Consider the following 19,905-nt stretch of genomic DNA (forward strand, 5'->3'; position numbering starts at 1 on the left):
TATGTATTTCATTAAAGCACAGAAATAACTCTAAGATGTCTCACATATGAAAATTCTTAGTTGCGGCGTCCCATGGTCTGCATGGTCTATCAGTCAATATCTCTCGGCGGTAAATGCACCGAATTCCCTCCACTTTCCCGACCAAGCGTACATAGATCGAGCCCCCAGACTTTTCCTCCTCCACGGATCCGAAAAACTTCCCAGCTAATGCGGGGAGACCTATCAATTGTCCGGGGCCCCAGATGCACCATGAGCTTAAATGGTATCGTGCCGGTTGAACCACGGCACTGGGCCAGACGATTCAACATGATGCTATCCCTATAAGTAGCACCTGATACCAGGCTTGATCGTGGATGTTTACACTCAACATCATTGAGCATCTCAAGAATGTCGAACATTGAACGAACTACGAGCAAGGCTGACTCCATTGGAGTTGACCACAAGGAGACTATCCTGGCTGTTGAGGTTGCGGAGGAGAGCAACACAACTGTTTGGAAACTCCTGCGAGAGAATGTTCGTGTGATTATCTTCACTTGGTTTGCCAACTGCGGCGCGTTTCTCTTTGGATACGATGTTCTCGTTCAGGGAGCTATCAATGCTCTCCCTATGTTCTCGTGAGTCGGAAACCTCCCTATACGTCTTTAATACAAATAGCTGACCAGGGAGAATCACCTTTGGCTCGCCTTTTGGCGAGACTTTTATCCTCCCAGCTCTATGGCAAGGTCTCTGGCAAGCCTTCAGCGCAATGGGAATCATGGCTGGTGCAGCCAGCAACGGCTTCCTTCAGGATCGATTTGGCCGAAAGATTATGTTTGGAGTTGGAGGTCTCATCTCTGCTGTTGGTAAGTCGAGACAAGACATTCTGAGTCTTGCTCCAGTCTAACTTGGACTTTCTTAGGGACGGCTATCACCTTTGTGTCCGGAAATCCCGAGACTGTCGAGCAAAGACGTGGCGTCCTTTTGGTCGGGAAGTTCTTCATTGGTCTGGCCATGGGTATTAGCATGTCGACGTGTCAGACATACGTATCTGAGATTTCACCACCCAAGCTTCGAACTATACTTCTAGGGTTCTATCCCTTCATGATTGTGAGTACTACTACCTACCGAGTACCGACGACGCTAACAAGGTGTTGCCAGACTGTTGGCCAAATGATTGCCATTACCGTCGTTTTCAAGGAGGTCGCTACAATGACACACTGGGCCTTCAAGATCCCCTTCGCCTCACAGTGGGCATTCTCGGCCTACTCAGTCATCGCAGCCCTAGTCGTCCCCGAAAGTCCCGTATACCTCGCCAGTAAGCACAAGATCGACCAAGCCAGAAAAGCGTTGACGACACTCGGTTGCGAAAACATCGACGAACGAATCGCCATCATCGAAGCTACAATCCAGCAAGAGCAGAGAATGAACACGGAGCAGCCTTCTTTCTCCGAATGCTTCAAGGGCACCAACTTGCGCCGAACTCGTATCGTTGCTCTGCTCAACACCCTTCAGCAGTTTATGGGCATAACTTTGGTCTCGAACTCGACTTACTTCTTCATCATGGCTGGCATGACCCCAACTTTTTCTCTCACTCTTAACCAAATCGGCGTTGGTCTGAGTATGGCATGTACCCTTGTCTCTTGGGTCATCATGTCCAAAGTTGGCCGAAGATTTGCTATCCTAGCAAGCTTTGCTGTTGCTGGAGCCATTTTTATTGGTATGGGTGTTGCTGGCTTCTGGCCGCAGAACCAAACAGCACTGAGGTGAGTTCCACAACCTAATTTACCATGATGTTATACTAACAACTGCTATAGATTCATCGGCGTATCTCTTCTTATGGCCGCTTGCACTGGTAACTTGGGTACTGGGTCAGCATATCCTATTGTGGCAGCTGAAGTCCCTTCAACCGTGCTTCGAGCCAAGACTCTTGGTATCGGTTTCTTCGTCAACGCTTTCATGACCTGGGCTTTTGCTCTTTGTGTTCCGTACATGTTCAATGCTGATCAGGGTAACCTGGGAGGTAAGATTGGCTTCGTCTTCTTTGGCTTCTGTGTTATTGGGTTCATCCTTACCTGGATCGAGATTCCCGAGACCAAGAACATTACTTATGCCCAGATCGATTATCTCTTCCAGACTAAGACTCCGGCACGAAAATTCAAGGAAAGGTCTACCACTGCTATCACTGAAGAGGCATAATGTTTCAAATTCGGCGATTTGAGCAAGGATAGGAACTTGGAATGTTGTTATTGCTGATTGATATTTCTGGCGATTATACTCGGGGCTACCGCCTTGGTACGTATTGATATGAGGTTCGAGATAGCTTGCGTTGATAGCAAAATTCGAATCAAACATACTCTACGGATGGATGCAGCGATGATATTTTTCAAGTGAGCGATGTTCCAATTCTTTGATCATTGTTGAAGAATACTCGCTTGAGGTCGGGTTTATGTAAGAAGTACTTTACTACTTGTCTATTGCCCCGTGACTGTTTAGCCTAGTCTCTTTGAGAGAGTATTAACATGCTCTGGTTCGGACCTGACCACCAACTAGAATGGATTGATCACTACAGCAAGGAGAGTTAGATGTAGAACGAATTTTCGGGTGAGATGGAAGCTTATCGTCTGGGGAGGCAAGAAAGTTCAGGGCCTTCATTTTAACTCGTAGAAAGATTCTAGGCAAGTTTAGTGAATCTTGGATGACCGTTCAGTTCAACACTGTAGGTTGACTTCAGGCATTTTGCTTCCATGGAAGCTTCTCGTAATGGTATGGGCCATCGTGTTTTGTGTTGGACAAAACCGTTCTAGATTACACTATGCCGAACCAACGAAATAGTGAGACCCAAGCATCATCTGCATAGGCTCGTGTGAGACTCACCAAGCCATAATGCACCGGACTTTACCCATACTTTCACCCGCTAGGAGTCACGGATGACCATCAGACCATCAGATCCTTAATAGCTCGGATCTGTCAATGCACTTATTCAACTCTAGACCGCTCCAGATCAATCCCAGATTCCAAAACTGGAAATATTTCCACCTGAGGCGTACGTGATGAAGCGAAGTTCAGCCGTAAACCGCACCTAGCGGAACGTCTCCCCATCGGGATGTGGAGGAAGCCAAGTCTAGCCAAGAGCCTCATCGGTTGTTATTGACCCGACGTTGCCAAATGATCGAATGCTGAAGCTGGCGATGAAATCGTACTATTACAAAAGCTCTCGTCTCATTAAATTACGTTTGCCTGACTAAACTTGTCAAGGTGGTCTTCGGATATAGCCAGCGTCACAATGGCAAACATCAAAGTCGTCGACGTCAGATTCGAGCATTACAGGCCTGGAAATGCTCTTGGAATTGACGACAGAAGGCCTCGTATCTCCTGGCGTTTCAATGGAACATCTCAAGATCCAAAACAGGATGCATATGACATTGAACTCACAGGTGTTGACCTGGAATCACAACAGCCACATGGGGCAAAAACTTACAAGGTCAAATCATCACAAGCGTACCTCGTTCCCTGGCCTTGTGACGAACCACTAAGTTCTCGGCAACGCTATGAGATTCGAGTAAGAGCATACCTTTCCGGCGAGACTGAACCAACGTCTTGGAGCGACGTTGAATTTGTCGAAGCCGGTCTCTTGAACCGACAAGATTGGTCGGGTACCCAGCTCATTTCAGCACCATGGTCCGACAACCAAGACAAATCCTTGCCTGAAGACACGTTCCGCAAGCAATTCGGCATCAGTGGCGACATTCAGTCCGCGAGACTATACATCACATCTCAAGGTGTCTACGAAGCTGAGATCAACGGAAAGAGAGTCGGAGATCACTTTCTTGCACCTGGTTGGACAGTATATGAGCATCGCCTGAGATATCAGACCTTTGATGTGACGGAACTTATTTCCGATGGCTATAATTGCATCGGAGCTCGCGTGGCTGAAGGGTGGTTTAAAGGCCGTCTAGGATTTGAGGGTGGAAAGCGAAATATTCATGGAACACGGACAGCGCTGCTTGCTCGGCTTGAGATTACATCAAAAGATGGAACTATCTCGACGATATCGACAGACGAGACATGGACTACAACGCAAGGACCAATCCAAATGGCTGAAATCTACGACGGGGAGAAGTACGATGCCACTGCTGAAATAGAAGAATGGTCAATGTCAGGGTCTGTGTCAGGAGATTGGCAGAAAGTACAAGTCCTTCCGCCATTGTCTGAAGAGACTGCCCTCATTGCTGGATCAGCAGAGCCAACTCGAAGGATTGAGACCATCAAGCCGATCTCCAAGATTGACACACCCTCAGGAAAGTTGGTGCTCGACTTTGGGCAAAACCTGGTTGGCTATCTGCGGATCCGTGTTCGAGGTTCAAGAGGCCATAAGATAACTCTTTATCATGCCGAGGTCCTTGAACATGGCGAACTTGGAACCAGGCCATTGCGACATTGCGAAGCTAGAGATACCTATACTATTCGTGGCGAGGGCGAAGAAGTCTATGAGCCTAGGTTCACATTTCATGGCTTCCGGTATGCCCAAGTCGACAATTGGCCTGGGTCCCAAGACGATATTCTAGAGAAAGTGGAAGCCGTTGTTTGCCATACTGATATGGAAGAAACAGGCTATTTCTCTTGCTCAGACGACATGCTCAATAAACTATGGAGCAATGTCCGATGGTCAACCAAAGGGAACTTCCTCTCCATCCCTACAGATTGCCCTCAGAGGGACGAACGTCTCGGTTGGACTGGCGACATCGCTTTATTTGCCCCTACAGCGACATTCCTCTATGGATGTCACGGTATCCTGAACGATTGGCTCAAGGGCCTCCACTACGAGCAGAAGAAGCGCAATGGTATCCCGCCGATGGTCTCCCCTAATACCATAGTGGACGGCCTCTTTGCGCAGATCCACCCCTTTGCTATTTGGCATGATGTTACTGTGCTCGCGCCTTGGGCGTTGTGGGAGGAGCACGGAGACTCCGAAATTCTGGCTCAGCAGTATGACTCAATGGTGGCGTGGCTGAATGCTGTGCCGATGGGCAAGGCGGCTGATAAGGACCACTTATGGGACTCGAGTGTGTTCCAGCTCGCGGTAAGCACCATACTCAATCACTCTCTTCGTCGATGACGCTGTGCTGACATGATCACAGGATTGGCTTGACCCTAGTGCTCCTCCAGATGCTCCTCAGAAGTCAGCGACTGACATGATGCTCGTCGCCAACGCCTTTCTGATACAATCATACGACATCATGGTTCGAATCACAGAGATCCTTGGAAATGATGATTCCACTGTCTACAAAGCGAAAGCAACTAAGGCCCGAGAACAATATGCCAAAAAATATATCTCAGAGAATGGTCGCATGGCTTCAGATTCGCAGACGGCCTACGCTTTAGCCATTTGCTTCAATCTGCTCACTGGGCCTTCTCAGTTGAAGTTGGTAGGCAACCGTCTCGCTGAGATTGTACGAGCCAACGAGTATCGCGTTGGTACCGGCTTCGCAGGAACCCCATTCATCTGTGAGGCTTTGGCAAAGACAAACCATATGGATGTCGCGTATGGCATGCTTCTTAATCAGAAGTGTCCTTCTTGGCTTTACCCAGTGACCATGGGCGCGACAACGGTTTGGGAGCGTTGGGACAGCATGCTACCTGATGGATCGATCAATCCAGGAGACATGACCAGTTTCAATCACTATGCGTACGGCGCGGTGGCTAAGTTTATGGTGGAGCGCGTCGCAGGTTTGAAGCAATTGACACCGGCGTGGGCGAGATGTCGTGTAGATCCTTGTATTGGCGGCGGTATCACATCTGCGAGGGCGTCGCATTTGACACCGCATGGAAACGTCTCAGTCTCTTGGAAATTGATCGAAGGAGGAGAGGTACAACTTGACGTGGTAGTGCCACCATTTACAGAAATGGAGGTCGTGCTTGGGAATGGTGACTCTGACGTTCAAGTTGTAGGGTATGGAGAATGGTCTTTTAAGCAGCACGTGTAGTACGAGATTGATCCAAAATGACACCGAAAAAGTCTCCCACTTCCAATTATTCTTTAAATCGCACTTCATGTGACTCAGTTCGCGTCAATTCATTGCCGACATCGCATTGCCCTGATATGATCTGTCGTGAGGGGTTTCTAAAGGATCATCTTGGCAACACGGGAACACAACTCCAAGCCAAATGATTCGATGAGCGACCGGTCAAATCTTCATTTACAACAAAGACAAATCCACTTTTTGTCTCCTACAACCAATGTGACATTTCCTAGTTCTCCGACTGCAACCCGTCTTATAGCAGAGAGCAGCCGCTCTCCATCTCAAATCAGCTTCTCTTCCGACCTTCGTCTTTAATCTCGAGACCATTTTCACCATGACCTCACTGCCTCAAAGAGACGCAATTGAGCCTGCACCAGCTCAGAGTCACCAGCAAACCCCCGACCATACTGAGAAAACCGCGACCGCTGGACCTATTCCTGGCTCATCAAACGACCCTGACACCGAAAGCAACAGCGGAAATGTAGAGCTCCAAGATCAGTCACAGCGCCTACCATTCTTGCGACTCATTCTTGCCTACATCTGTCTGTGTTTCTGTTACTTCATCTCATATCTCGACATGAATTCTGTCGCGACATCTTTGCCCACCATATCTGAGGCTCTCGATGCTGGTCCAACTGTTACTTGGGTCGGAACGTCATACCTTCTCGGCCAACTCTCATTCCAGCCACTTTATGGCAGGATATCCGATATCACCGGGCGGAAACCTGTCTTATTATTCTCAATGGGTTGTATCGTAATTGGCGGTCTCCTCTGTGGTTTCGCTCGCACACCCGTCTGGTTGTACGTCTGTCGCACAATCAGCGGCATTGGCGGAGGCGGCATAAGCTCTTCAGTGGCTATCATCGTCAGCGATCTCGTTAGTCTAAGATCACGAGGGAAGTATCAAGGATTCATCAGCCTCGCCATTGGGATCGGAGCTGCTTGTGGTCCATTTGTCGCTGCTGGGTTGATACAATTGACCACTGACGGGTGGCGATGGGCCTTCTGGGTCCCGTCGATAATGGGAGCCGTATGTTTTGTGCTTCTTCTTCTACTTTTGCCTCTGAAGCCCGTTTCCGGGAGCTTCAGGGAGAAAGCTCGCAAGATTGATTGGATGGGAGTAATGGCTTCGATTGCTGGTATCGTGCTAACGGTTGTGAGTATCCCGAGCATCCCAAGAGTCACGCTCTATTGACAATTGACACAGATGGCCATCAACTCTGGTGGAAGCATGTGGGCCTGGGAAAATGTCAAGACCATCTCCATCCTCACTATCGGCCTCATCACGCTGCTTGCCTTCATAATCATTGAAGCTTTCTTTGCCCGAATCCCCATCATTCCCTTGAGGCTGTTCAAGCAAAGATCACCAGCTGTGCTCATCCTTACCGGATTCCTACACGACTTCGCGTGGCAGTCTACGCAGTACTTTGTACCTCTCTACTACCAAACTGTTCGTGGTTTCACGCCTCTGAAGAGCGCGACGCTCATTGTACCGTTTCTGCTCGCGCAAGGACTTGCTGGCGCTGCTTCAGGACCCATCATGGCCCGGTATGCAAGGTGAGCAAGCCCGTGATTGAACCCCCGGTGGCATATCTCACTTGTCTACAGATACATGCCCATCCTACGGACAGGCTTCACTATTTGGTCCATAGGTGCCGGTCTCAAGCTTCTATTCAATGAGCACACTCATGTCACCGTCTACGTAATAGTCCTAGCTATTGAAGGAGCAGGGATAGGATGGGTCCATCAGCCAGGTATGTTGACCGATCTCTCTGGCGTTGAACAAGCAAACTGACTGTCATTGAGGCCTTGTTGCTTTACAAGCCAACTCTGCAGACCAAGATCGTGCTGTAGCTACCGGAACCCGCAACGTCTTTCGCTCCCTCGGTGGCGTTGTTGGTATTGCTGTGTCCACAGCTGCATACTATGCTACTCTAAGCAAAGATCTTTCACAATCCAACGCGGTTCCTAATTGGCTTCGCGACCGTGTCTTGGATGGCTCATGGGCTGTTGGGGACTCCCACACTGCAGAGTTCGAAAGCGCTATCATCAATGCGCGAATGCAAGGCTTCCGAGTGATCTTCATCACCACGATACCTCTCATGGCTTTATGTCTGCTGGCCAGTTTCTTGGTAGATGATATTGTTCTAAAGGGGGACACTGGTCAGGAAGGGATGAGAAAAAGAGGTCAGGCGACCAAGCCAGCATCTTCTCCCACAGCGCCGTCAGATACCAAGAGGGATAGCTCGCAACAGCTAGAGGCTTCTAATGGGTAAGGTAGTTTCCAAACCCGTCACAGTTCATATTACCCGATACTATCAGAACGCGCCGTGATCGATTTTGTGCAGAGCCTTTCTTATTTCACGGACCCGTCCCAGGATCAACATCAAATGTCAGCGCAGGTTGTCCCCTCTTTCTCCGCCAATAATTCGTCGATTCCATGATCTCAGGACAATCTTCAATCAAGCTCCCCCATTTCCTCACAAACGCCGCATTGACTTCCCAGCCTTTTGCGTCCCAGGCGACAGTCCATACCAAAAGCGACGGCTGCTCTCCCACTCCCGCGCCTTCAACGCCCAACAGATCACCGCACAGCTCATCATCATCAAACAGTCCTTTTTGCATACCACAAAGAACATTGTCGCGGAACTTTGGGAAAGGGAACAGGTCTATCCAGGGATGATGCGCCGTCGACCGCTGCAGCGACGTGGGTTGAAGGCTCGTGGGACAGCTAAGGGAGGGTATTTGGATTGGGCCGATCTGGCAGAAGGGTGATATGAACTCGTCGCGGCATAGACTTTCTTTCGGAAACCCGATTGCAGTGGCGTTATCGGCTATGGCGTTCAGAACATTTAGGCGGATGATTATGTGTAAGTTGGATGGGCGCAGGGTTTGTAGTGAATAGTCCTCGAGAGACTGCTGTATCAAGTTTCGAAGTCTCTCCGCCTCACATGTATCGGGTATGAGTAAGATACCGTCGCCAATTGCCAGTGCTCCAGAAAGCATTGAAGAGCAAGTGTCTCTCAACACCACCGAATCATCATGAGAAGTGCGAGTAGATGCTGCTGTAGCAGTCTGTCCATCCGATATATCCTGAGTAGCCTTTCTCCGACCTACCGTTAGTCTTGTTATCAGTAAAGCCATACCGCCATGTCATGGATTCTACTCACGCCATGCTCTTTGATTGAGCCTATTCTGTCTCCGCTTTCTCTCGTGCCTCGAAGTCACACCAGTCCAGTCGTCTGCGTGGGTGCGGAGGTCGGGAAGAGGCTTGAAACGATCAAGCCCTGCAAACATATCTTGGCGCTTGACCGCTGAACTCGAGTCCATTTTGATCGAGGGCAGAAGTCTAATATAATCCCCGTAGTGACGAATTATAACTGAGCACAGGCAGCAGTAATATTTACTGTCTCGGCCGAATGCTGAAAGGGTGGGGTTGATCAGGGAAAGGCACTGGGATAACTTTCAGTGGGAGAAAAGCAAATTTTAGCGTGCGTTATAGTTGAGTTAGTGGTGATGACGTCGCTGTCCAATGAGAACCGTGCGTCTAGGTCATCATTTGAGAAACCTCCCAGTGATAAGTTACGATTGCCATTTTGCCTCTACTGATGAACCAATCTAGTGACCAACCATAGCCTGATGAGTAGCACTATACCTATTTCCCTGGGGCTTAGCCGAATCAATAATCCTCCTCATCTCAGCTTTTTCTTCCTCAGTCAAGTCAACATTCCTCGATGCCCAGTTCTCCTCCAAACGGTGCGCCTTGGTCGTACCAGGAATAGCAATCATTCCCTGGGACGCAACCCAAGCAAGCGCGATTTGCGTCAAAGTGCATCCCTTGCGAACAGCGAGTTTCTTTATTTCTTCTACTATAGCCTTGTTCTTGTAGAAGTTTTCGCCTTGAAACTTGGGGACTGCATGGCATTAGTAAACGGGATTTTCAAGCAACTGCAATAGGATGCAGCGGTGAGGAAAACGTACCTGTTCGCCGAAAGTCGTCGGGTGCGAAATCATCTGGGCTCTTGTAAGGAAAGTCATCGACAAGCCAGCCGTGTCCGAGTGGGCTGTAGGCGACATAGGCGATGCCGAGCTCTTTCGCTGTATCAATTAGACCATCGGTCTCGTGCAGTGTCTCAAAGGCTGAGTATTCAGCTTGGACAGCATCGATCTTTGCAACTATTACTCGTAAGCCAAGTCAACTGGTTGCAGCGATATACTTACTGGAATTCGCCTTGCGCAAGGTCTTTGCAGAACATTCAGACAGACCAATGTACTTTGTCTTTCCCTGCTTTCGGATTTCATCAAGAGCAGGAATGGACTCTTCGAGGGGAGTGTCTAAAATAGGTGAGTCGATATCTTTCATAAACATGAGCAGAGACAAGCTTACTGGGGTCAATTCGATGCAGATAATACAGATCAGGGGCAAAGCCAAGTCTTTCAATGGTCCCTTCGATATACTCCTTGATATGGGAGGCAGAATTGGTCACTCCTCCCTTGCCAAAGACATCAAAACCACACTTTGAAGCGACTATAGTTTGAAAACCAAGTCAGCCAAAATTCATGCCTTTGAGAACGTCTTATCGACTTACTAAAAACCTTGTCTCGGACGTTGTGTTTCCTGATGAAGTCCCCAAGAAGCTTTTCGTTGACGCCAGCTTGATACACTACCTGTCATGAGAAGTTAGTATGCCCATGACATGTCGTGGGTTCTTCATTTCATTAGACGTACAGCTGTATCCCAAAAGGTGCAGCCTAACTCGATGGCTTTGAGCAGGACAGGTTCAGCTTCTTCTAGAGACAGATTGGATCCCAGACCAAAGCTTATTCCCATGGCGCCGAAGCCAGGTGATGGGACGGTGATGTCGCCAAACTGAATCTCTTTGACCATTGTGAATGAAATAGTTGTAGTTTGAAAAGTTGAAAGATGGATATTTTGTTGGCAGGATACTGTTGAGTGCTTCTTGGAGTGTTGGTTCAATGCAAAATTCTTCGAGAGCGTTTTCTCTCTATTAATACTCATCGGATAATGGTGAAATATCCCATCTTCAATGAGGCTGCGGACTTAACAGTAAACTCCATCAGGAGATAAACGAAGCAATCCACAATGACGCCGTACAACCATCGAGAATCCATGGTGGGGCCATCGGTCCTCGGAGTAAGCCAGTGGCATAAGGTTCCAAGATTTGATTCTGCATATGAGTGGGGGATAAGCCAGTTGCATTAGCACCACACAGATCGGATCAGCTCTCACTAGCCTAGTCTTTCTGCGTCTATACGCGGATTGATGAGATATGAGTGTTGAAACAGTGGCAATATATGCACTTGGCTTATTGTGCTAATCCACGACTTGTAGCTAAAATCATTCTTTGAAAGACTTGTATGGTGAGATGGTAAAATGAATAAGCACATAAGTCGGTGGCATTTACTGCCATCTTGAATTTGACACACATGGTAGTCATTCAGGAGTAGTTCATTAAATTCATTTCTATCCCCATGACGTCCGAAATGAAACATGTCCGATGAGCATCTCAAGAACCCTTCTCCTCTTGGATACGCCGACTGACCCAGCTTTCAGAGTTGGCGGCTCCGGTCTCAAAGTCTCCCAAATCATCCTAGGATGCATGAGTTTCGGCGACAAGAACTGGCAGCCCTGGCTCCTCGATAGGGACGAGGCTCTCCCGGTCCTCAAGTATGCCGTCGACAAAGGCATCAACACGTGGGATGTCGCCGATACATACTCAAATGGAGAGTCGGAGAGGATCCTCGGCACGGCTATCAAGCACTATAACATTCCCCGCTCCAAGTTGGTCATTATGTCCAAGTGCTTCCAGTTTGTCGACGAGGAGAAGGGCCCTATAGATCCAGCAACTCTCACCAGTAACAATGGTCCTCGTGTCAACAGAGTTGGCCTCTCTCGGAAGCATATTCTTGACGCAGTGGACCAGAGCGTCGAACGACTGGGAACCTATATCGACGTTTTGCAGATCTATAGGATGGATCGTGATGCTCCTCTGAAGGAGATTATGAAAGCGCTCAATGATGTGATCGAAAGCGGAAAGGTTCGCTATACTGGTGCCAGCTCGGTATGTTGACCTCGACCATGTTATCATTTGGAAAAGCTAACGGCCGAGAAGATGACAGCTTGGGAGTTTCGAATGCTCCAGAATGTTGCCGAGCAGAACGGATGGCATAAACTCATCTCCATTCAAGGTCTATATAACATTGTCTACCGCGAGGAAGAAAGAGAAATGAATCCTTACTGCAACTACACTGGCGTCGGTCTGTTCCCCTGGTCTCCCCTTGCCGAAGGAGTTCTTGCGCATTCTTGGACAGACAGAACAGATGCTCGAGAGCAGAAGGACCCCTTCCTCAAGCTTCTATTCCGCGGTGAAGACCAAAATACCAATCGAGCCGTCGTTGACCGTGTAGAGGAGTTGGCTCAGAAGAAGGGTGTCGCTATGGCCCAGATCGCGCAGTCTTGGCTGATTGCAAAGGATATATGCCTATCTGCGGCTTGGAGAGCGAAGAAAGAATTAATCAGGCAGTGGGAGCACTTCAGGTGACACTGAGCGACGAGGAGATCAAGTATCTCGAAGAGCTCTATGTTCCCAAGATGCCATTCCCTTTCTGAGTAGACATATCAAGGCTTTCGAAGGGATATGGAAGTCAAGCAATCTCAATTCATCTATTAAACAGCATGTGAAAATTCCATCCCGGTTCCCATGAATTCTATGACGCTCATTATTCGTGTACTATAGCATGCCTAAAGGGTGCCTGGTTCTAGTTCTCAAGAGGAAAAGGACTCGGGGCAAAGACCTGCCGAATTAAACCAATTTTAAGCATTTTCTAGCCAATTGTATAAATGATGAGAATATTGAACAATTTAATCGAATGATTAACGCTGCAAATCGATCAGATCAAGTTTAGCTTCCGAGCTGCCAATCAAGACTTTGCGCCTCATCTTCTTTCATAATCCAGCAAAAAGCAGCAAAATGGAATCGCGACCTTCAACTGCTTCGTACAAAAAAAAAAAAAAAAAAAAAATTAACAAAAGTCTTTGCACAGATTCGGGGTATCCTAAAATTAATTATCGTAGGTTCATAGTCGCAGATAGTCAAGTTCTAGACGCGCTGATACGTCATGTACAGCTGACAGCTGAGGGTCTCGAAACGGTTCTGCGCAGGCTGCCATGTAAGCGTAAGCACCTAATTATCTCAACCATAACCATATCAAAAAAACTTCTCGATGTTCACATATCAACAGCTAAATAGTTTAAAATAATCCCGATTCAAACAATGAGCGGATCAATTAACTCGCCAAAGGAAATGGAATCGGGGCAAAGACTCGCCGAGTCTACTGGAGGTATTCCTCCATTGGGCAATAGTCCACTCTGTCCGCGGACACGGGCCTCGGCTCGACGACTAATACAACATGGCGAGATTTTCATATTTAACAACCTGAGATCAGCCATTGTCACCTTGCAAACCATAGACACAAATTGAAATCATGACAGACCTACTCGTTTCAAAACCTCTCGAGCTACCATGCGGCCTCACGCTGCCTAACCGCCTCGTCAAGGCCGCCCTCGCGGAGGAAATGGCTGATCGCCAAAATCTCCCTACAACAAAGCAGATGGAACGTACATACGGTGCATGGGCTGATGGAGGCTGGGGCATGATCTTGACTGGAAATGTTCAGATTGACGAACGCTACCTCGGTGGATTCGCTGATTGCTCTATCAATGGGAGTTTGCCAGACGAAAAAGTTCTCGAGGCATATAAGAGATTCGTCGGTATCTGCCGAAGAAAGGGAACGCCGACAATCATGCAAATCAACCATCCAGGTCGACAATCACCAATTGGAGCTGGCAGCAAGTCATTCTTGGCTAAGAATATCGCCCCGAGTGCTGTTCCACTAGATATGGGGAACGACATTATTTCAAAGATTGTGACGACCTTTGTCTTCGGATGTCCAAAGGAGATGACTCTCGAAGACATTGATGATGTCGTGAAGCGATTCGCTAATACAGCCCGAATCGCAGCGGCCGCCGGCTTCGACGGAGTTGAGATTCATGCCGCACACGGATATCTCTTGTCTCAATTCCTGTCTGCCAAGTCCAATAAGCGAACCGATGAGTATGGAGGATCAGCAGCAGCAAGGGCAAAGATCATCGTCGACGTCGTCAAGGCAATCCGAGCAGCAACACCCGCGAACTTTTGCGTCGGCCTGAAGATGAACTCTGCAGACCACCAGTCTCCCACTGAGCTCCAGGAGTGTCTAGAGCAGATTTCTCTGATTACAGAGGTCGGCTTGGACTTTTTGGAAGTCAGCGGCGGAAGCTATGAGAACCCAACTGTAAGTCAGAAGACAGATCCTCTAGAACCTTTCTAACATGTGCAGATGTTTACTGGAACTGGTGAGAAGAAGGCCGCCAGTACAGCTGCGCGAGAGTCGTTCTTCCTCGAATTCGCTCACGAGGTGCGCGCCAAGTTTCCGAAGGTGCTTTTGATGGTCACTGGCGGATTCCGCACGCGGGCGGGTATAGAAGACGCTTTGAGTCAAGGCGCTTGCGATCTGATTGGAATTGGCAGGCCATCTATTATCAACCCCTCTTTGCCTGCGAGTATCATTTTGAACAAGGAGGTCAAGACTGAGGATGCCAAGCTCTATGCGAAGAGGATCCATACGCCTTGGATTCTGAAGCAGATTGGACCCAAGAGTGTTGGATCCGGTGTTGAAATTGTGAGTCATTCTCGGCATAAACTGATAGCAAAGCTAATCCCTCCCAGACCTGGTACAGAAACCAACTGCAGGCCATCGGAAAGTGAGGCCAACAATGGCGCTTCTCTGTTCTTATCTTCTGTCGCTTTTTCTATAGGATATCCCCATGCCGTGGTAGACTTTTTGGGTGGAGACTCACATTTAAAAATCATTCCCGGAGCTTAAGCTCAATTAGAACAATATACTTGTATCCCCCATAATCTCGTTAATCGGCGGTTCATGCAAAGGCGGTTCATAAAGAAACGGAAAGACACAGACAAGGCTACGATTGGGCCGATGCGTCACGTGGGGATCGCGGTCAAGCTTTTCTGCGCCCAATGAAATCGCAAGGCTGAGAATTAGAGATATGGGTCTCCCGCCCTCCCGACGATCTGTGCCGCATGCGCCCGTAGCCAAAATTCAGAACAACATGAAAACATCACCAGAACAGCAAAACAACGATTATTCGATATCCAAATAAGAAAACAATTCAAAAATTTCAAAGATAGCCCACGGGGAGGTTCGAACTCCCGATCTTCTGATTCACTTCTGAATTTCTTGTGAAATTTTAGGTAGACGGAGGGGATATTAGTTTTCGGAAAGGTGACTTTGAGGGTGGAGAAATCTTACAGTCAGACGCCTTAGCCATTAGGCCACGCGGGCCTTAGCCTGTATGGTTGGAACCATGGGCTTTGTTTTAGGTATACAGCCTTTTTCGTTTCTCACTGATTCTCAGCAAGCTTTTTCCGCCGCTCTACGTCTATTTGCCATCTCACATATTACTTTATGATACAGTAGCAGAAATTCAAGGCAGAACATAGCTCAATTCACATCTGTTTATCTCCAAAGCAATATCCAACCTCTGTGGCTTTCTCAATAACCACTCACGCGACTACCTTCACTGCTGCTTCGCTCTAGTCAGCGGTCATCGGTCATCGGTCAACGCTGGCTTTTTTATTCGATTATGTCATTACCAAGAAAGTTTTCTTAATCTTGAATCATAAATTGAGATATTAACATGTAAATACAGCTCAATTTAGCAAATGACTGCATCAACTGCGCATCTGTGATCTCGTCGGTGGTCCAGACAACGCCACTGTAGAACTTCCATACAACTCATGTTCATCAACTTCCAAGCTTGGAATTTTTTGAATCAAGTCGACGATTTATCGGGATTACTATAAGTAAAATTTATATTAAAGGTTGAGGAAAAAATTGGGGGTTATCCTCTTCCAAAAGTGTGACCAAAGAAGGGTCAAGGGCAACGAGCACAACATGAACTGCAAGAAAGCAATCCACGGAGCAACATCACAGTCCAACCTCTGGGCTTCAGTACATTGTACTGCCACCAACCAAAGTGGATCGACCAAAATCGAATTAAAACAGTTCAGCCGCCAAGAATGTCGCCATGGGGACTGTTGACAATCGCTTCGGCCATTGTCGGGAACGTGGCTTGCTCCTTGCTTCGATATTGGCGGGACACACTGGCACAGGTACCATTTCTAGCACTGAAATGGCAATCAAGATGGTGATATTTCTTGCGCTGACGGGTAATTATTGTATGCATGATGTAGTTATCTCCCATACAATCATCACTGGCATAAACAACATCTGTCCATATTCTCAGTCCAGTTCGTCCAGCCCCATCCCTGAACCGTCAATATCCATCCGTCTCAACTCACAGGCGACCCCAATCTCACTGAGAGCAATCACTCACCGTGGTTCGGTTCCGCTTCTCAGCTCTAGTCTAGTGGCCATGATGGTGGTGGTTCTCGAGCCTATCGCTAGTGTTCTCATGGCCAAATGGCCGTAGGGTGTGAATGGATGATTGAGGTTTGATGTGAAAGCAAGGACAAGACATCAACTCCTCGTCGTCAAAGTAACGGCGAGGCCTTCGCCAGGCGATCGTGTGGTAGTGAGGAACTGGCATGTCTCTGTAGCTCTGACACAGTACAGATGGCTCTGAACTCAAGAGGAAGCAAGGTCAGAAAAGGAAAGGTGAAACCCGCGACTGTAGTCGAGGAGAAGAAAGAAAATCTTGGCCCAAACTGGGGTTTCTGGTAGCCGGCAGCTGTTGATGTTGCGAATTCTCCGTCACGCTTGGGGTCTGGGGCTTCGATTGATCAGTCACGTACTCCTGTGTGGAAACTATTTGAATGACTGACCCATCTTTAAGAACCCCTATCACTTTTTCTATGTCAAAGGTGATCACTCGAGTATCGGGAGGTTCTTAGAGTGGCTAGCGGAATTATGAGTGTTGCAGGAGAGCTCGCAAGTCATGGCCTGAGGTTAAGATTATCGGTTGGCATATACCGTACGAACTGCGCGTGGTCTGCCAATACTTAGCAACCTACGTGTCATCAATGCTTGCAGGTAAATGAAATAACGTACCTGGGGCCTTTACAAAATAGCCCTTGTTTCTCGAGCGAGGTCAAGGCGGCCGCAGCTCCCGGGAGAGCTATCAAAGGCGACGCGAAGCCCAGGGACCGATTCGCTGAGCAAAAAAAGAATGAAAAGAGAAAATGAAAGCCAGCCGGAGCACCAAAAAGAAGACCAGGAGTGTTTACCCCTTGGGGCCGGTTGAGGAGGAGGAGGAAGTCTTCTGGGAGGTCGGCCAAGGCCCAGGCTTAACCGGTTTCCCTTTGTCGGGGGAGTCCTTCTGCGCTGCGTCTATTTCGCTTTGGGTCGCTGTTCCTCCCGGAAGGCCTGCATCATTAGAGGCCATGAACCTTTCCAGGAGGGCGAGAAGTCTGTCGATCTTGGGAGGAGGGGGGATGTTGGGATCCATGATGCTGTTGATGCTGTTGATGCTGTAGGTGATGATGTTGGTTATGGTTACATTTGAGCATCACAGAATTCGAATGGGAGTTATGGTATAACCTAAAGATGTACCCACTTTTCATGAATGAGCCCAGTGATTCACGGAGGTGCAACTGTGAACCTAAGGCACCGCGGCCATCAAGTCTGTGTTGTACACAAATGGTCGAAAATACGATTGGCATTGACTCAAGGTCATTACAAGTGTGCAGCATCCATAGCGAGCAGCAGCCAATCTACCTCATCTTCAAAGCAATATCCAACCCCAACGGCTTCCTCAGGAACCCCTCACGTGTTTCCATAACCTCCTGCTTCAACTCTGGTGTGTATCTCCTCGCCCACGTCGCCGCGATCAACTTCATCTCCATCTCCGCAACATTCCTACCCACGCACGCTCTCGGCCCATGGCTAAACGGATTAAACGCAGTCTTTTGCAGGTCATTCAGACTATCCCAACGCTCCGGCTTAAAGTCATCCGCATCAGGGCCCCAGATCTCCTTCGAGTGATGCAGCGTGTACGTCGGCACGCTGAGCACGCTGCCGGGCGGGAAATAATGGCCCTTGATCGTGACGCCGGGGGAGTTGTCGGGGATTTGGCGCGGGAGGCCGATGCCTGATGTTGAATGGTATCGGAGGGTTTCACTGATGACGTTGTTGAGATAGGTTAGGTCGCGAACCATGTCGTACGTAGGAACCGAGACGTCAGCAGGGATCGCATTATCAAGCTCGGCCTGTAGTTTCTCGAGTACGCCTGGAGTTCGCGTGACGTGATATAGCAAAGCGCATGATGAATTGGACGTGGTGTCACTGCCGGCGATGAGCTGCGTCAAAGCTTCGGCCGTCAACTCCTCGCGACCCAACGGCTCACCCTTCTCATCTCTGCCTTCCATGAGTCGCGCGAGAAGATCCTTTCGTTCAACGGATGGCGGGTTATCCAATCTTGCCTTTACACGTGCGATCGCAATTCCGGCGAGATTCTTGACCGCGTTGAGGCCGTTGCTGAAAAACGGGTCGGGCAACCATTGCGCATACGGCTTCAATTGCGGCCAGCAACCCAACGTCGCGCTGACTTCACCTCTCCTGTTCAGAATCTCAATCGCGGAGGCATAAATAGGCGGGCTATCAGGCGTCGCTCGAACTTCGGCTACGTCAGCGCCATTTGCGAGCATGCCAAAGGGTACACCGAACGCGAGATCGCCGATGACATCGAATGCGAGGTAATTAAACCACGGGAGACAATCCATAAGCGCTTGTCGCTTTCCGTTCTTATCCGTAGTCTGGCCTGATGCGACAAGTTTGTCGAGCTGTTTGACAAAGAGCTCGAGGTTGGCGTGGATGTACGGCTCAAATTGGCTAATTGACTTGGCGGAGAAGACATGAGAGATGAGCTTGCGCTTTCGTGTGTGCTCAGCGCGATCGCGCGTGTTGAAGAGACCTCGTCGGATTGAGACAAATGCATCGTAGAAATCACTACCGCTCATCAGTTCTGAGAAGAGGTGAAACCGCGGGGTACTCACGACTTCAAGAAGCCATTTCCGTGGCCGTATATGGTGGCGATTGCATCGGGATCCGCGATGGAGGTGTGGTTAGGCTGGATTCGTACGACAGGACCTAATCTCTTGTGAATCTCATCCACGACGCGATACCGTTCACCACGCCTGCAGATGTAGAGAAGCCACAGATTCGTGAACTGCGCCGGGAAAGGCGCCGGTATATCTCTCAGATGGCCGTATGTCACAAAGTATGAGTAGAAATACGTCGCGATGAAGACACCTGCGGCAATGGGGATTGACCACCAGGTGAAGAGGATATCGACGACAGCCATGACGACGATTGCGATGCTGCAGATGGTTAGCCGTGTTCATTCTCTACTGTCGCGCAAGCTCACCTTTGATAGCTCAAGAAGCGCAAGTGTTTAGAGACAGCGCGACACTCATCCAGTCAATTCGAGCCGCAGAGCAGTATTTAAGCAACTGAATTACCACGAGGACGGAAGAATGAAGTCGGCCATCTCCAAACTTCCGCATTCTAGGCTAGCTAAACCTCCGCTCGCCCCCGCATCTCTTGCGGCTTTCCCGGATCGGTAGTTGAGTAAAGATGGGGATATTCTCGAGAGCTTACCCGGGATCCAATGGCATCTCCTTAGTTTGAACTTACGACGTAGTAGTCAAGATAATGACATTCGGCCTCGGCCTTCCGGAAGTGCCGATATCTTTCTATATCCTGTTGCTGTCTTTGGAGCTAGAGTGCAAAGAGCGTTTGGTGGTCAATGTGGAGTGGAGTGCGTCATGAATGAATATCTACCCTATGGCGGCAACCAGATTAATAA

General features: G+C 48.8%; 8 protein-coding genes, besides 1 other annotated feature; 5 read left to right on the forward strand and 3 right to left on the reverse strand.

Moving 5' to 3' along the window:
* Positions 1-387: 387 nt before the first annotated feature.
* On the forward strand, positions 388-2,175 carry FFUJ_06983 (related to maltose permease; the record flags this gene model as incomplete). XM_023577185.1 has 5 exons in its annotated part: positions 388-608; positions 667-842; positions 899-1,086; positions 1,138-1,742; positions 1,794-2,175. 5 exons carry the CDS (start codon positions 388-390, stop codon positions 2,173-2,175), a joined length of 1,572 nt encoding a protein of 523 aa, XP_023430292.1.
* Positions 2,176-3,262: 1,087 nt separating this feature from the next.
* FFUJ_06984 (related to alfa-L-rhamnosidase) lies at positions 3,263-5,963 on the forward strand (the record flags this gene model as incomplete). XM_023577186.1 has 2 exons in its annotated part: positions 3,263-5,059; positions 5,118-5,963. 2 exons carry the CDS (start codon positions 3,263-3,265, stop codon positions 5,961-5,963), a joined length of 2,643 nt encoding a protein of 880 aa, XP_023430293.1.
* A 370-nt stretch (positions 5,964-6,333) lies between these two features.
* FFUJ_06985 (related to DHA14-like major facilitator efflux transporter (MFS transporter)) lies at positions 6,334-8,275 on the forward strand (the record flags this gene model as incomplete). XM_023577187.1 has 4 exons in its annotated part: positions 6,334-7,155; positions 7,207-7,556; positions 7,608-7,753; positions 7,806-8,275. 4 exons carry the CDS (start codon positions 6,334-6,336, stop codon positions 8,273-8,275), a joined length of 1,788 nt encoding a protein of 595 aa, XP_023430294.1.
* Positions 8,276-8,360: 85 nt separating this feature from the next.
* FFUJ_06986 (uncharacterized protein) lies at positions 8,361-9,329 on the reverse strand (the record flags this gene model as incomplete). XM_023577188.1 has 2 exons in its annotated part: positions 8,361-9,112; positions 9,170-9,329. The coding sequence occupies 2 exons, from the start codon at positions 9,327-9,329 to the stop codon at positions 8,361-8,363; spliced, it is 912 nt and encodes a 303-aa protein (XP_023430295.1).
* Positions 9,330-9,617: 288 nt separating this feature from the next.
* On the reverse strand, positions 9,618-10,887 carry FFUJ_06987 (related to pyridoxine 4-dehydrogenase; the record flags this gene model as incomplete). XM_023577189.1 has 6 exons in its annotated part: positions 9,618-9,913; positions 9,981-10,175; positions 10,221-10,334; positions 10,387-10,527; positions 10,589-10,667; positions 10,729-10,887. 6 exons carry the CDS (start codon positions 10,885-10,887, stop codon positions 9,618-9,620), a joined length of 984 nt encoding a protein of 327 aa, XP_023430296.1.
* A 631-nt stretch (positions 10,888-11,518) lies between these two features.
* On the forward strand, positions 11,519-12,562 carry FFUJ_06988 (related to aryl-alcohol dehydrogenases; the record flags this gene model as incomplete). XM_023577190.1 has 2 exons in its annotated part: positions 11,519-12,082; positions 12,134-12,562. 2 exons carry the CDS (start codon positions 11,519-11,521, stop codon positions 12,560-12,562), a joined length of 993 nt encoding a protein of 330 aa, XP_023430297.1.
* Positions 12,563-13,505: 943 nt separating this feature from the next.
* FFUJ_06989 (related to NADH oxidase) lies at positions 13,506-14,827 on the forward strand (the record flags this gene model as incomplete). XM_023577191.1 has 3 exons in its annotated part: positions 13,506-14,354; positions 14,400-14,741; positions 14,789-14,827. The coding sequence occupies 3 exons, from the start codon at positions 13,506-13,508 to the stop codon at positions 14,825-14,827; spliced, it is 1,230 nt and encodes a 409-aa protein (XP_023430298.1).
* Positions 14,828-15,266: 439 nt separating this feature from the next.
* Positions 15,267-15,422, reverse strand: a tRNA (tRNA-Tyr).
* Positions 15,423-17,812: 2,390 nt separating this feature from the next.
* On the reverse strand, positions 17,813-19,401 carry FFUJ_06990 (probable benzoate 4-monooxygenase cytochrome P450; the record flags this gene model as incomplete). XM_023577192.1 has 2 exons in its annotated part: positions 17,813-19,046; positions 19,094-19,401. The coding sequence occupies 2 exons, from the start codon at positions 19,399-19,401 to the stop codon at positions 17,813-17,815; spliced, it is 1,542 nt and encodes a 513-aa protein (XP_023430299.1).
* Positions 19,402-19,905: the final 504 nt, after the last annotated feature.

Source organism: Fusarium fujikuroi, chromosome FFUJ_chr05, assembly GCF_900079805.1.
Source record: "Fusarium fujikuroi IMI 58289 draft genome, chromosome FFUJ_chr05".
NCBI classification, from domain to species: Eukaryota; Fungi; Ascomycota; class Sordariomycetes; order Hypocreales; family Nectriaceae; genus Fusarium; species Fusarium fujikuroi.